Genomic DNA, 12579 nt, shown 5'->3' with positions numbered 1-12579 from the left:
CGAAACCTGGGGACGCGCCCGGCCTCCGAAACGTGCGTGGAGGGGTCCCCGTACCCCCAGATGTGCCCACACAGCCCTCTTGATCCGCTCGGCGGCCAGGCGGGCAACCCGCGAAGTGCCCGGCGGCTTTTTTTTTCGCAACCCCCACCCCGCGCAGGGCCGGCGGGGAGCCCACCGCGGCTCAGCGTCGAGGGCCAGTCCCGGAGGCAGTCTCTCCAGGTCGGCCCGGCAGTTCCTCGAGCCCCATTTGTGCCTCCTCCGGCTCAGCGCCCATGGCTGCAGCCGCCGCGTCGTCCTGCAGGTTGCGTTCCGAGCTCCGCCTCCAGAGAGGCCCCGCGCTCATTGGCCGGCCGCCCCCTGTCCGCGCTCATTGGCCCGAGCTGTCTGGGGGCGGGTACTTCTCAGCCCTGTGGCTGGGGGCTCTGGCCTCTGAGTTGCTCTCCTGGTTCTGGACTCCGCCCTGATCCCAAATCCAATTCGCTTCTTTGAGTCCCTCTTGGAGTAGGGGGACTGGGAAGGAACCCGACACAATTCAAACTCAGAGGCGACAAAAGTTGAAGGAAACCGCGAGCTCTCTCTGCACCCTGCTGGACTTGAATATGGCGCCACGCTTTGTTGGGACTCAGTTTACCAGTTGAAAAAGGAGGCGGGGTAGGGGAGGGGTGGTGGACTTTAATAGTGAACATCTTGGACTTTCTCCGAGGGCCAGGTTTTTTGTTGTTGTTGTTGTTGTTGTTTTTTATGGTGGGGATAATCAACCAATGTCCCCTTGGTTTCCAATTCTGGCTGCAGGAAGGTCTGCCAACTGCGGAGAGTTCTGCATTGTAGTGTTCAGGGACACCTGGGTAAAGAGACCCGCAGGCAGGTCGGACCTTTAGCCAGTAGGGTTGCATTATTGTTTTTAAACATGGCTTACAAAGAAATAAGAAGCAACCCAAGAAGTACACAGAAAAGCGAATCCCCTTCTCATGGGGAACCCTTGCACATCCTTCAGGAGGCTGATCTTGCCACAGGGCCTTCCAAAGCAGTTCCATAAGCGACTAAATCTCAGGCCACTGAGCTGGGTGCTTTACATGCATTGCTTACGTGGAGCCAGACAGGGCAGTGTAGTAAGTTAGACTTTTTTTCAGATGAGAAAACCAAGGCACAGAGAAATGGTGTGGCCCCGGAAGCTGATCGGCCTGCCTGTGTCTAGAGGCCGGAAGCTACCACCCCCCCCCCCCCCCCCCCCCCCTCCATGACTGTTTCTTTAGATGTAATTCTCCTTTAGATCAATTACACAGCAAAACCATTAATCCTCCACTGGTCTCCATTTCTCCAACTGCAGAAGGTGAAACAAACTTTCTTGTATTCATTCACTGTGTCAATATTTGCTGAACACCAATTAGCACCAAGCTTTGTGCTGGGCATTGGGGAGAACATTAGCTCCTGGTCCAATTCTGTCCTGAGCAAAGTAGATTGTACACAATTAGGCGCTGGATAAGTATGAGGTATAGAAATAAGTGAATGAATGGTGAACAGGGTCATTTTACCTCCTTGGAGCTTCTCACTTTTTATAGAGACATCTTGGCTCATATAGGAAGCTGGTGTTTTCATTTAAAAAAAAATGTTAGTTTGGGAAATGGCATGGGTTTTGGGTGAAGACCAGAGAAATCCTCTCAAAGTACAGGATGTTCAGTTTTGGTACACTGTTTCTTGTCTTTCTAAATATAAATTGAAGTAGAAAAAGAAAAAGGCTGTGAGGACAAACAAGGCCATTACTGATCTGATGCAGTTTAGTTTTGTTTGTTTTTTACTGGGAGATAAAAATAAGGGTACCTGGGTTTGAATCCTAATTCTGTCACTTACTAGCTGTATGACCTTGGGCAAGTCAACCTCACTGCAATTCAATTTCCTTGACAGTAAATGGGAATAATGATAGTAAATAATAATAATAATAATAACAAACCTCATGGGGTTGTTAGAATAATTATATGTAAGCGCCTAGGCACATGGTATATGCAATAGCTACTCTTTTTCTTATCATAAAGCTAATAATTGTTAATACCGCCATTACTTATAATCACCCTACTTCCCCAACTTCCTTCTATGTGTGGTTCTGCGCACAGGTTTCCCATTCCCGCCCACTGGGACGGTACGGCGCATGCTCCTCCTCTCGCTCCGCCTCTTCTCGCAGGCCGCAGGCCCGCAGTTGCGTGATGCATGCCGGGCCTTGTAGTTGGTTCGCAGAGTCCTGTCTGTTGGGGCCTCGCGGGCGAACTGCATTTCCCAGCATTCTTCGTGATGGCGGCCGTAAAGCGCGACGGTCGAACGGCCGGTTCCGGCTGAATGTCAGTGCCGGGTTGTGGGCCGGGGAAGAAGGTGGTTGGCGGTCTCTTTACCACCTCCGCGGTTTGTGCTGCCGCCGCGGGCTCCCAGCCGCTGGGCCGCTGCGGCATGATACCGTGAGGCGAGCGACGGGCCGGGGCAGCCGACATGTTTGGCCGCTCGCGGAGCTGGGTGGGCGGGGGCCATGGCAAGTCTTCCCGCAACATCCACTCCTTGGACCACCTCAAGTGAGTATATTGGGGGCGGAGTGGGGAGGCCCGGGGGTTGGAAACTGGGGTGGGAGCGCATAGCCCCGGGCACGGGTCGCTGGGAGGTGTCAGAGCTGAGTGGAGGGTGGAGAGAGGTGCTCAGGGAAGGCTATATGGTGGTTAAGAGCGAGAGCTCTGGAGTCGGGACGCCTTGGTTCGAACCCTGACCCTGTCTCTCCTTGCTATGTGACCTTGGACAAGTCGCTTCGCTTCTCAGAGCCTCAGTGTCCCCGTCTTTTTAAAGTAAGGGGTTGAGATTTCCGTGTACGGACACCGACGTCGTTCTTGCCGGAGCAGATCTTGCGCGCCCAGCTTCCCGGGGTGGTACTTCTTAGGCTGGACAGAGGTCAGAGGTCTGGATCCCGGAGTCGGACGGATCTGGGTTGCAGTCTAAGTATGTGGAGTTAGGCCTTCGTTTCCTTAGTTGTAAAAACGGATATTGTGACAGCACCTGCTTCCCAAGATTGTCTTGAGGATTGGGTAAGAGAATGCAGTTAAAGCTGGGAGCGCATACAGGTGCTCATTCGAGGGCGGTAATTACAAGCAGACTATTTTCTAGGGGAAGTCTAAAGAGGGACTATCAGACGTAGAGCTCTGGGGGTGGACAAGTTGCAAACGGGATCCTGGGAAGCAGCAGTGCAGCAGGCAGACCTGCTTTCAAATCCCGATTTCACCACTTAATGGCAGTGTGACCTTGGACAAATTACTTCACCTCTTTGAGCCTCTGGTTCCGCATCTGCGAATGAGTATTGTGAACACTGTGCAAGGATTTAGTAATGTCATGCATGGAAAGAGACTGACCCCGAGTGTGTCACACAGTAGGTGGCCAGCAGTGGTAGCTGTGTTCATTAGCCAGACCAGGCCTTGCCAGACCACACTACCTCAAGGGCCTCCCCCACCCTGATTCCTGTCCATCTTTATCTTGATTTCATTCGATGCATCTCCACTAGCTGCAGTTATCCTGCTTGTTTTTACTGCCTTTTTGTCTGCTGTGAAACTGGCACTTCTAGGTGGACGGGAGACTGCTTGTTTTGCTCACAATTATATCCCAGAATCTAGTGCTGTGCCTGACACACAGTAGGAGCTCAGTGGATGCTTAATGAATGGGAAAAAAAAGGGATGAACTGGGGGGAGGTGCAGAGCATGCAGACAAGAGTCTAGGATTTTTTTGGGGGGAGGATGGGGAGGGTGATAATGGAAAATAGAGATCTTTGTGGAGGGAATAACTTCAGGGAGGAAAATTTTGGGGGGAGGGAGTTGGAGTAGGCAAACTTCGGTGGAAAGACGTAGGCTGGTTTACAGAGGAACCTTCCAAGATTACTGATGGGAAGGAAGAAGGATGGAGGGAGGAGGGGGAAACAGTAGGAAGAAGACGGGTCAGTGGAAAGGATTGGTGGGGAGGGACATTAGATGGGGGCTTCTCATTTGGCCAGGGTCAGGGTGCAGTGATCCTCAGCTGTGTCCTTTCTAGCATGGAACATGCATTTAATAAATGTTTGTGGGTCTCGGGGGAGGGCGGGGTGGAGCATGAGGGCTCACTATGTGGTGAGGAATGGTGGTAAGAGAAAACATGAGGCTCCGGACAAGAAGAGGGATAGGAAAGCAGGAATCTTAAGTGGGAGGGCAGCTGCAGGGAAAGGGAGAGGCTCAAGGATTTTAGGAATGTAGAGAGTGGGTGGATGTGGCTGAGAAAGGCAGAATAGTTGGGCCTCCTGCCAGCACCCAGTTACCTGCAGGCTGTCACCTAACTGCCTGACTCTAGGCCTTTTGAATTGCTGTAATATTTATTAAATGCGTTTTCTGTGTCAGGTACTTGCTAAGGCCTTCCTGTGTGTTATTTCCTTTAGTCCATTTTATAGAAATGGAAACTAAGATTCAAAGAGGTTAAGTCACTTGCCCAAGATAACAGCTGAAAGGTGTCAAAGCCAGGGTTTGACTTTAGTGCTTGTATTCATGACACTGTCTTTTTGAATAAAACTTCCTAATAAGTCAGGTTGGGAAGTCTTTCAGCTTGGTTGGGTCTCACTGCCAGTGGGTCATCTTCACTCTCCCGCCAGCCAGGGAACGGTAAGGGTTCTCAGGTTCCTTTGAAGTATCCTGGGAACTGCCCGGGTACATTGTTTAGGTTGCGTGGCCATTGGGTGCTTTTTGGAAACCTGAGCTGCCTGCCCTGGTTCAGGCAGATCAGCTTAATCGATATTACAGCCTGCCTGAGTAACCTGGTGATTTGCTTACTGGTGTGGGGCTTAGAAGATCCTAAAGTGACTTGGATAAGAGTTCCATAAACAGCTAGTACCCGCCCCAGTGCCGGTGATGATCTTCATTTGGCTCTGATAGTAAACATCTTGGGTTTGGGATAGGGAACAGCTTATAACTGCAGGGAAAAAGAGACTGCCATAGAGCCAGTGACTGTACAGGGTGACAAGCACTAGGATCACTGTAGGCCCAGGGTTCAGTGGAAACCTTGCGAGCTTTCTGGAGGAGGCAAGACCAGAGTGCAGTCTTCAAGGACGAGTAGGAGTCACTGTATGGGGGAGCAGGATGTGGAAGGGGGACCCTGGAGTTTGTGGAGCATCAGTGTGGGGCTGGTAGTTGTGGGAAACAAGTCTGGAGGTAGAATGAGGCTTGGGTTTCATCTGACATGGGGAGACCAACCATCCCGGTGTGCCTGGGACTGAAGGGTTTCTCAGGACATGGAACTTGCAGTGCTGAAACTGGGAAAGTCCTGGGCAACTGGTATAAATTGGTCACCCTCCCAGTGACAAGTGACAGTTCCTAATACACTTACCCTGACAGAGGACACAGTGTGGATGGAAAGGAGAGATTAAGATACTTAAAATAATTTAGAATTGGTAATTTGGGGGGAGGGGGGCAGACAAAACATCTTGGAACCTTCCTTCTAATGGACTTTTAAAGAACAGTTTGAGATTTACAGAAAAATTGACAGGACAGTCCAGAGGGCTGGGAACCCTTTTTGAACGACATTATTCTTCATAACATTCCCAGCTTTCAAAAGTGTGTACCTGTGGTTTTTGTCTACTCAATCAAGTTCATGATTTATGAGGCAGATTGAAATAGTAAGAGTTTATTTGCTGCACATCCGGGTGGTTATTGCCCAGACTAGTGGCGAGATTGTGACACTGACAGACAGATGCCCACCACTAAGAACCTTTCCTGATGGAGTCGTGTGATTGCTACTGAAGCATCACCCGTACTGGGAACTGTGAGTCTACAACTGATGGAACTTTTTGGTCTTTGTGTTGTGTGGTTGTCTCAATTCTGGTCACCTTTTTGTGTGGCTCAAGATTCTTGGTTGCAAATGACAGAAATCTGGATGGAATTGCCTTGAGCCCCAGATGGAACTGATTGGCTCCTGTCACTGAGCAGTCATACCTGGCTAAGCCATGGCTGAGTCCAGGTGTTGCGATGGAGCTATCCATATCTGCTTCTTTACAGTTCTTGTCTCTGTTTTCTGCTGTTTTGGTGTCATCCTCAGCAGGCTCTGGGCTGACATTGCGTTAGCTTAGCAGTCCCTGGGAAAAAGAACTTCTTTAGTATTGCCAGCAGAAGTCCAGAATTGAATAGTGTTAGACCAACTGGGATCTCATGCCCATACCTTACCTAGTGACTGTGGCAGGGGGTGTGGAGTGCTCTAATTTGGAGCTGGGATGTCATCAGCTCCATACAAGCTACTGGACGGAGACTGAGAGAAAGGGAAAATCAGGGATTTTACCCAAAAGAGACGGCGAATGGATACCCAGCAGGTAGACACTCATGTACTCTTGGTATATTCCACTTTTGTCTAAGACAGCACTGATACTTTTAGAACTAGAGGTACAATATTGCTAGATTTATTTTCTTAGAGTATACTACTTACCATATCACACATGGTGAGTCCAAGGTACCTGCTATATCAAGTCTAAGTTCTTTTAGGCCTTCATAGCACTCTAGACTCTGTTCCTACCCATCTAGTTTGAGAGCACAGAGGAGGGCCCTATAACCCAGGCCAGGGAGTCAGGCCAGGGAGTCAGGAGCATCCTTGGTGGGCAGAAACCCATTTAAATGGAGACCTTAAAGCAGTGGTTCTCAACCTTCCTAATGTCGTGACCCTTTAATACAGTTCCTCATGTTGTGGTGACCGCCAATTTCATTGTTACAAATTGAACATAATTAAAGCATAGTGATTAATCACAAAAACATTATGTAATTATATATGTGTTTTCTGATGGCGACCCCTGTGAAAGGGTTGTTCGACCCCCAAAGGAGTCGCGACCGACAGGTTGAGAACCGCTGCCTTAAAGGATGATTGGTTGTTACCAGTCGGGGGGTGGGGCAGGGCAGAGTTAAAGGGAGGATGCTCAGGGAGAGGAAACAGCATTGGAGAGGCTGGGAAGAGAGAGTCTGGGGTCCTTCAGTAAGGGGATGTGTATGTATATGTGGTGGAGGGAGGCTGGAGAAGTCATAGAAGCCAGGTCCTGCTGGGCCTTGTAAATCATGTTAAGAAATTTGGACATTAGGCTGAGAACAGTAGGGAGTCATTGAAAGTTTGTAACCAGACTGCTGTGGTCCCTCCGAAGTTTGGAGAATGGACTGGGGGAGGGCTAAACTGGAGGAGGTGGGCTTCTACTCGAGACTGTTGCTGTCTTCTGGTAAGTTAGGCTAGCAGCCTGCCGAATGTAATCCAAGGATATTTCTTTTGCCATTTCACACTGACGGTCCTTTCTCATTCACTTTTACACATACCTCAGATACCCACCTCTCTGCCTTTGTTTCTACCACTTGAGCTCCCCTCTTCTTCTTGCTCACCCAAATGCTAATCCTATATAATAATCCTATAAACTAAAAGGGTAATATGCAAATCGACCAAACAGCGGAACGACCTGTCGCTATGACGTGCACTGACCACCAGGGGGCAGACGCTCAATGCAGGAGCTGCTCCCTGGTGGTCAGTGTGCTCCCACAGGGGGAGCACTGCTCAGCCAGAAACCCTGAGCAGCTGGCGAGTGCAGCAGTGGTGGCGGCAGTGCTACAGATGTCGCAGGCTGGTCTGAGGGAACCCCCCCGTCCCCCACGAGTGTACGAATATTGTGCACCGGGCCTCTAGTTCTTCCATAAAAATTGCCCTTGTGGCTTCAGCCAAGAAGTTTTACCATGTTCTCCAGCTTTACTTGTTCATGTTCTTGCCGTCCCACACAGTTAACACGTTATCGTAGACAGTCTTCTCATCGCCAAAGAGTTAGGCCAGCTGTCAGGTGCTCAGAGCTCTTCCAGCTTTATCCCAGCCTTGGGGTTAGATCCCCAGGAAGCTGGCCAGGGTTCCTCAGGCATGTCCGTTTGCCATCATAAATGTTCTTACTTGGTTATTTATTTGTTTGTCTATCTCCCAATTTGAACATAAGCTTCATGAGGACAGGGACCTGTGTGGCTTGTTCACCTGGGCATTGTCAGATGCTAGGACAGGGCCAGACACATACTAAGTGATCAACAAGTATTTGTCACAGGATGAACAAAAGAGGCAAGTTCTGGCCAGGCTTTTCTTTTTTTCTTTTTAAATATATTTTATTGACCCTTCACAGAGAGGAAGGGAGAGGGACAGAGAGCCAGAAACATCAATGAGAGAGAAACATGGATCAGCCGCCTCCTGCACACCCCCCACTGGGGACGTGCTCGCAACCAAGGTACATGCCCCCGACCGGAATCGAACCCGGGACCCCTCAGTCCGCAGGCTGACGCTCCATCCACTGAGCCAAACCGGTCAGGGCTGGCCAGGCTTTTCTTAACAACAGCTTGCTCTTGCCACTTTGGTCACAGCATCTGTGCTGGAGCTGTGACTTGTTCTAGGACTGAGCTACACACCTGCCATGATTGCTGACTCTCTGGCATCCCAGATGCAGTCTCACTGGCTGGCCCAGCTTAACATCTTTTGGGGAAATTCATCAGGAGAAGCACCGCCTGTGATAACCTTTCTCTAATCCTCTAGTCTGATTTCACGCTGTATGGACCTTCTCCTTGTCCTGCCAGTCAGAGAAGACTGGATGCTGTCCAAATGGAAGTTTTCAAAGCACAGAGTGGGATGCTCTGGAGAATGTCTGGGGAGTCTCTGCCTTGGTGCTGAGCAGGCCAAATGGACACAGGCTCTGTGTGCCCCCCTCTCTCCCACTCCAACATTGGTAATTTTGGGTGTGTGTATTTTGGGGAGTGAATTGGGGGGTGCTTTGGGGGAATGAATTTCTAGTCCCCCTAGCTCCACTTACCCTTTCTTAGACTTAGCTTACAGATAAGTTCCAGGATCTTTCAATAGGAGCATCCTAAAGGGCATATTATGATGCATATCATAAAACTTGTATGAAACTTGAACCTAGTATGTCTATCTCTGAAGTGAACGTAGTCATTATTAACTGTAATGGCTTAACTTGTGAAATAAGTGACTCTCTGGAGAAAGAAGGGTCTGTGGAAGTGGGATTTGTTTGCAGTCTCTAGTTCTCAGAGATGAACCTCTAGTGCGTTGGTTGCATGTTGGCAATAGGCTGCAGTTCTCTAGTCTCCAGGCATTTTGGACTCTTAAACTCATCTCACAAGGTAGAGTCTGTTAATGTGCAAAAGTCTGAGATTGGGATTCTACATTCTGCATATCTTCTGTTGGCGATATGGTAATGCTGGCTCTTTTCCAAAGAAACGGAGTAAGGTCAGTTATAAGGACTTGCCTTAAGCTCTAATACGCATTTTCTTGCTTTTTTCGTTTGTCATTTATCTATTTGATTTTCTTATAATGCTGGGCATGCATAACTTCATGTAAATACTTGGCTAATAAGTGTTGTTTACTCCATTGTTTGTATTTTCTGTACTATAATGCTTATAAGCATACGGCTTGGAGCCAGACTGCCTGGGTTCTCTGTGGGGACTCTGGGCAGGTTCTAGCCTCCCGGAGCCTCAGCTCTCCAGAGTGCCAACCCTCCGAGTTGTTGTGAGGGTTGAACGAGTGAATACATCTGAGGCACTCAGAACAGGGCCTGGAAGTAGGAGGCTGCAACAGTTTTTATCATGATGATAAAAATATTCACACACAGAGTTTGAGAGAAAATGTTACATAACAATTGTTATCATTGTAAGAGAAAAATCTTAATTTGCTATATAGTTAAATGTCCAAGCTAATCATTCTGTCCTTGGACACTTCTCTGAGGGACACAGCTTTGCACACAAAGTTGGCCTCCCTAACGGTTTGATCATGTAAACACTTAGGAATCCTAGTGCCCAACAGAAGAGCAACTGCTGTGCTGTGCTTTCAGTGGCTTACTGTGTTGCCATTATGGGTGTCTGCCACACTAGTCAGTGGCAAAAATGCTTTTATTTTAGCCAGAGGTGGGAAAAAAGATGGGCATGGAAATGGGCATGCACCATGAACTCAACTATGTAAATATCCATAAGCAAAGGAAAAGACCCAAAGAAATACATTGCAGCTTCAGCAGTGGTCATCTCTGGGCAGCAGCATGCTTGACAATTGCCATTTCTCTTTTGTTGTTGAAGTTTCTAACTTTTCTAAAATGAGTGTTCTATTTCTAACACTCAGACATTATTAAACTGTTAATATCTCTGAGGAGGTTGAATTAGTTGATGTTCCAAAGCTCTGGGATTAGGTTCAGCGTTAAAATATTAAATCTTAACCCATTCAGCTTTCTTTTCTTTTCTAGTACATTTAAGCAAACATATAGTGAGGTCTCTTCTACAACAGTATCTAAAACAGTGTGTGCTAGGGCCGTGGTCGGCAAACTGCAGCTCGCGAGCCACATGCGGCTCTTTGGCCTCTTGAGTGTCACTCTTCCTAAGCCTTAGGAGTACCCTAATTAAGTTAATAACAGTGTACCTACCTATATAGTTTAAGTTTAAAAACTTTGGCTCTCAAAAGAAATTTCAATCGTTGTACTGTTGATATTTGGCTCTGTTGATCAATGAGTTTGCCGACCACTGTGCTAGGGCATCGTGGGGAGAAAAGAAGAGCAAGGTGCAGGTATAACATCATAGAGCTCAAGAGCTTGAATCTAGTGGGTAATTTTGTTTTGCTTTGTTAATCCTCACCCAAGGATATTTTTCCATTGATTTTTAGAGAGAGTGGAAGGGAAGGAGAGAGACAGAGAGAGAAACATTGATGTGAGAGAGACACATCAATTGATTACCTCTAGCATGCACCCTGACTGGGGCCGGGGATCGAGCCTGCAACCAAGGTACATTCCCTTGATCAGAATCCAACATCTAACCCTCGACCCTTCAGTCTGTGGGCCGACACTCCATCCACTGAGCCAAACCAGTTAGGGCTTTAGTGGGAGTTTCTATTTACCAACATTTAAAAAATGAATGTTTCAAAGGCTACTGTTTACAATAGCATTAAAAACATCAACTGCCTAGGAATAAATCTAACAAAAGATGTGTAAGACCCCTATCCAAACATTGAGAGAAATGTAAATGTCATAATGTTACACTATGGTAAAGATGTCAGTTCTCTCTCTATTTATAGATTTAGGTCAGTCTTAAAGAAAAAGTTAGCAAGTATTTCTGTGGAAATTGAGGAGATGGATTTTTAAATTTATGTGGAAATACAAAGGGCCAAGAATAGCCAATGCCATAATGAAAAAAACAGAAGAAAAGAAGTTTGGAGGACTTACGTTATCACATAACAAGATTTGTTATAAAGCTGCAGTAATTGGACAGCATGGTATTGGCACAAAAGTAAACAAATAGATCAGTGGAACTACAGCATCCAGAAAGAGTCCCACATCTGCAGTCACCTGATTAATGACAAAGGTGACATTGCAGTGCATTGGAGAAATGAGGACCTTTTTGGTAAATGATGATGTGTCAGCTAGATATCCAAATGGATAGTGAATTTTGGCCAATGTCTCATGCCATACACGAAGATCAGTTTCAGATATAATGTGAGTCGAAATGTGAAAGGGAGAAGTTGTTTTTTTGGGGAAGAACACAGCATTTCTTCATGACCTTTGGGGTAGGTAAGGATTTCTTAAGCTTGACACAAAAAACATTATCCAAGGGAATGCCTTTCACATTAAAATTAAGAATATTTGCTCATCAAAAGACAACTGTAAAGAGAGTGAAGAGGCAAGCTACATTTAAAGAAAATATTTGTCATGTGTATATATCCAATATAGGATTTGTGCTCAGAATATATAAAGAATTCCATCAAATAAATAAGAAAAGGGTACTCTACGTAACTTTAAAAATGGACAAGAGGAAGACTTGCACAGCTACTTTGCAAAAGATACTCAAATAGCCTTGAACATGTGAAAAGATATTCAACTTCAATTATTATACAACGAGGAGCCCAGTGCACGAATTCGTGTACCTTGAAAGGAACTGTGGGCCGTGAAGCTGCTGTAGGCACCGCCAGCAGCGGGTGTGAGCAGCAGCTGCTGCCCCGATCGCCCCTCAGCAGCAGGGAGAGGTGGAGAAGCCCTCAGGGGTGATCAGGGCCAGCAGCCGCCTCGAGCGGCAGCTCTGGCGCCAGCAGCGGGTGCTAGCAGAGCCGGCAGTGGATGCAAGCGCCAGGTGGGACCATGGCACGTAGGAGCAAAGAGTTTTCAGTAACTACCAGAGGCTCGCCCGATGACAGCAACTGGCGCCCTGCCTTGGTTTGGTGCCCCCACTCACTGCTCCACCATCCTGCCTTGGCCAACGCCCTCCACGTTCCACACATGCCCCCTCGTGGTCAGCACATATCATAGCAATCGGTTGTTCTGCCATCCGGTCTACTTGCATATTAGCCTTTTATTATATAGGATAAAACCCCAGTACAACATCACTATATACCCAGCAGAATAGCTCCACTGAAAAGGGCTAAGAACAGCAGGTGTTGGGTCATGGAACAGGTGGAACTCTCACACTGTGCCTCCTGGCCGTTTGGCTGCAGACGAGCTCCTAAATGTCCCTCAGTTGCTGACCAGCCTGTGCAGTGGTGGTTACAATTTTCATGTCCCCAGGTTACTATGAGTAT

At 47.7% G+C, this 12579-nt stretch overlaps 1 protein-coding gene across 6 annotated transcripts in view; it reads left to right on the top strand.

The window, feature by feature from the left end:
* Window positions 1-2257: 2257 nt before the first annotated feature.
* CLEC16A (C-type lectin domain family 16 member A) overlaps window positions 2258-12579 on the top strand; it is a 219350-nt gene continuing 209028 nt past the window's right edge. For 2 of the 6 annotated variants that reach the window (XM_006776287.2, XM_006776286.2), the window contains exon 1: window positions 2293-2555. In XM_006776287.2, coding sequence (XP_006776350.1) covers window positions 2476-2555 — 80 coding nt within the window. In that variant the 5' untranslated portion in view covers window positions 2293-2475. Of the gene's footprint in view, window positions 2556-12579 lie in introns of all 6 variants that reach the window. The other 4 variants (XM_006776291.2, XM_006776290.2, XM_006776288.2 and 1 more) reach the window with 3 other exon arrangements.

The sequence above is a fragment of the Myotis davidii genome, unplaced genomic scaffold, assembly GCF_000327345.1.
Source record: "Myotis davidii unplaced genomic scaffold, ASM32734v1 scaffold209, whole genome shotgun sequence".
In the NCBI taxonomy this organism is placed as follows: domain Eukaryota; kingdom Metazoa; phylum Chordata; class Mammalia; order Chiroptera; family Vespertilionidae; genus Myotis; species Myotis davidii.
Note: the sequence above shows the minus strand (reverse complement) of the source record. Positions and strands in the feature narration are given on the sequence as shown.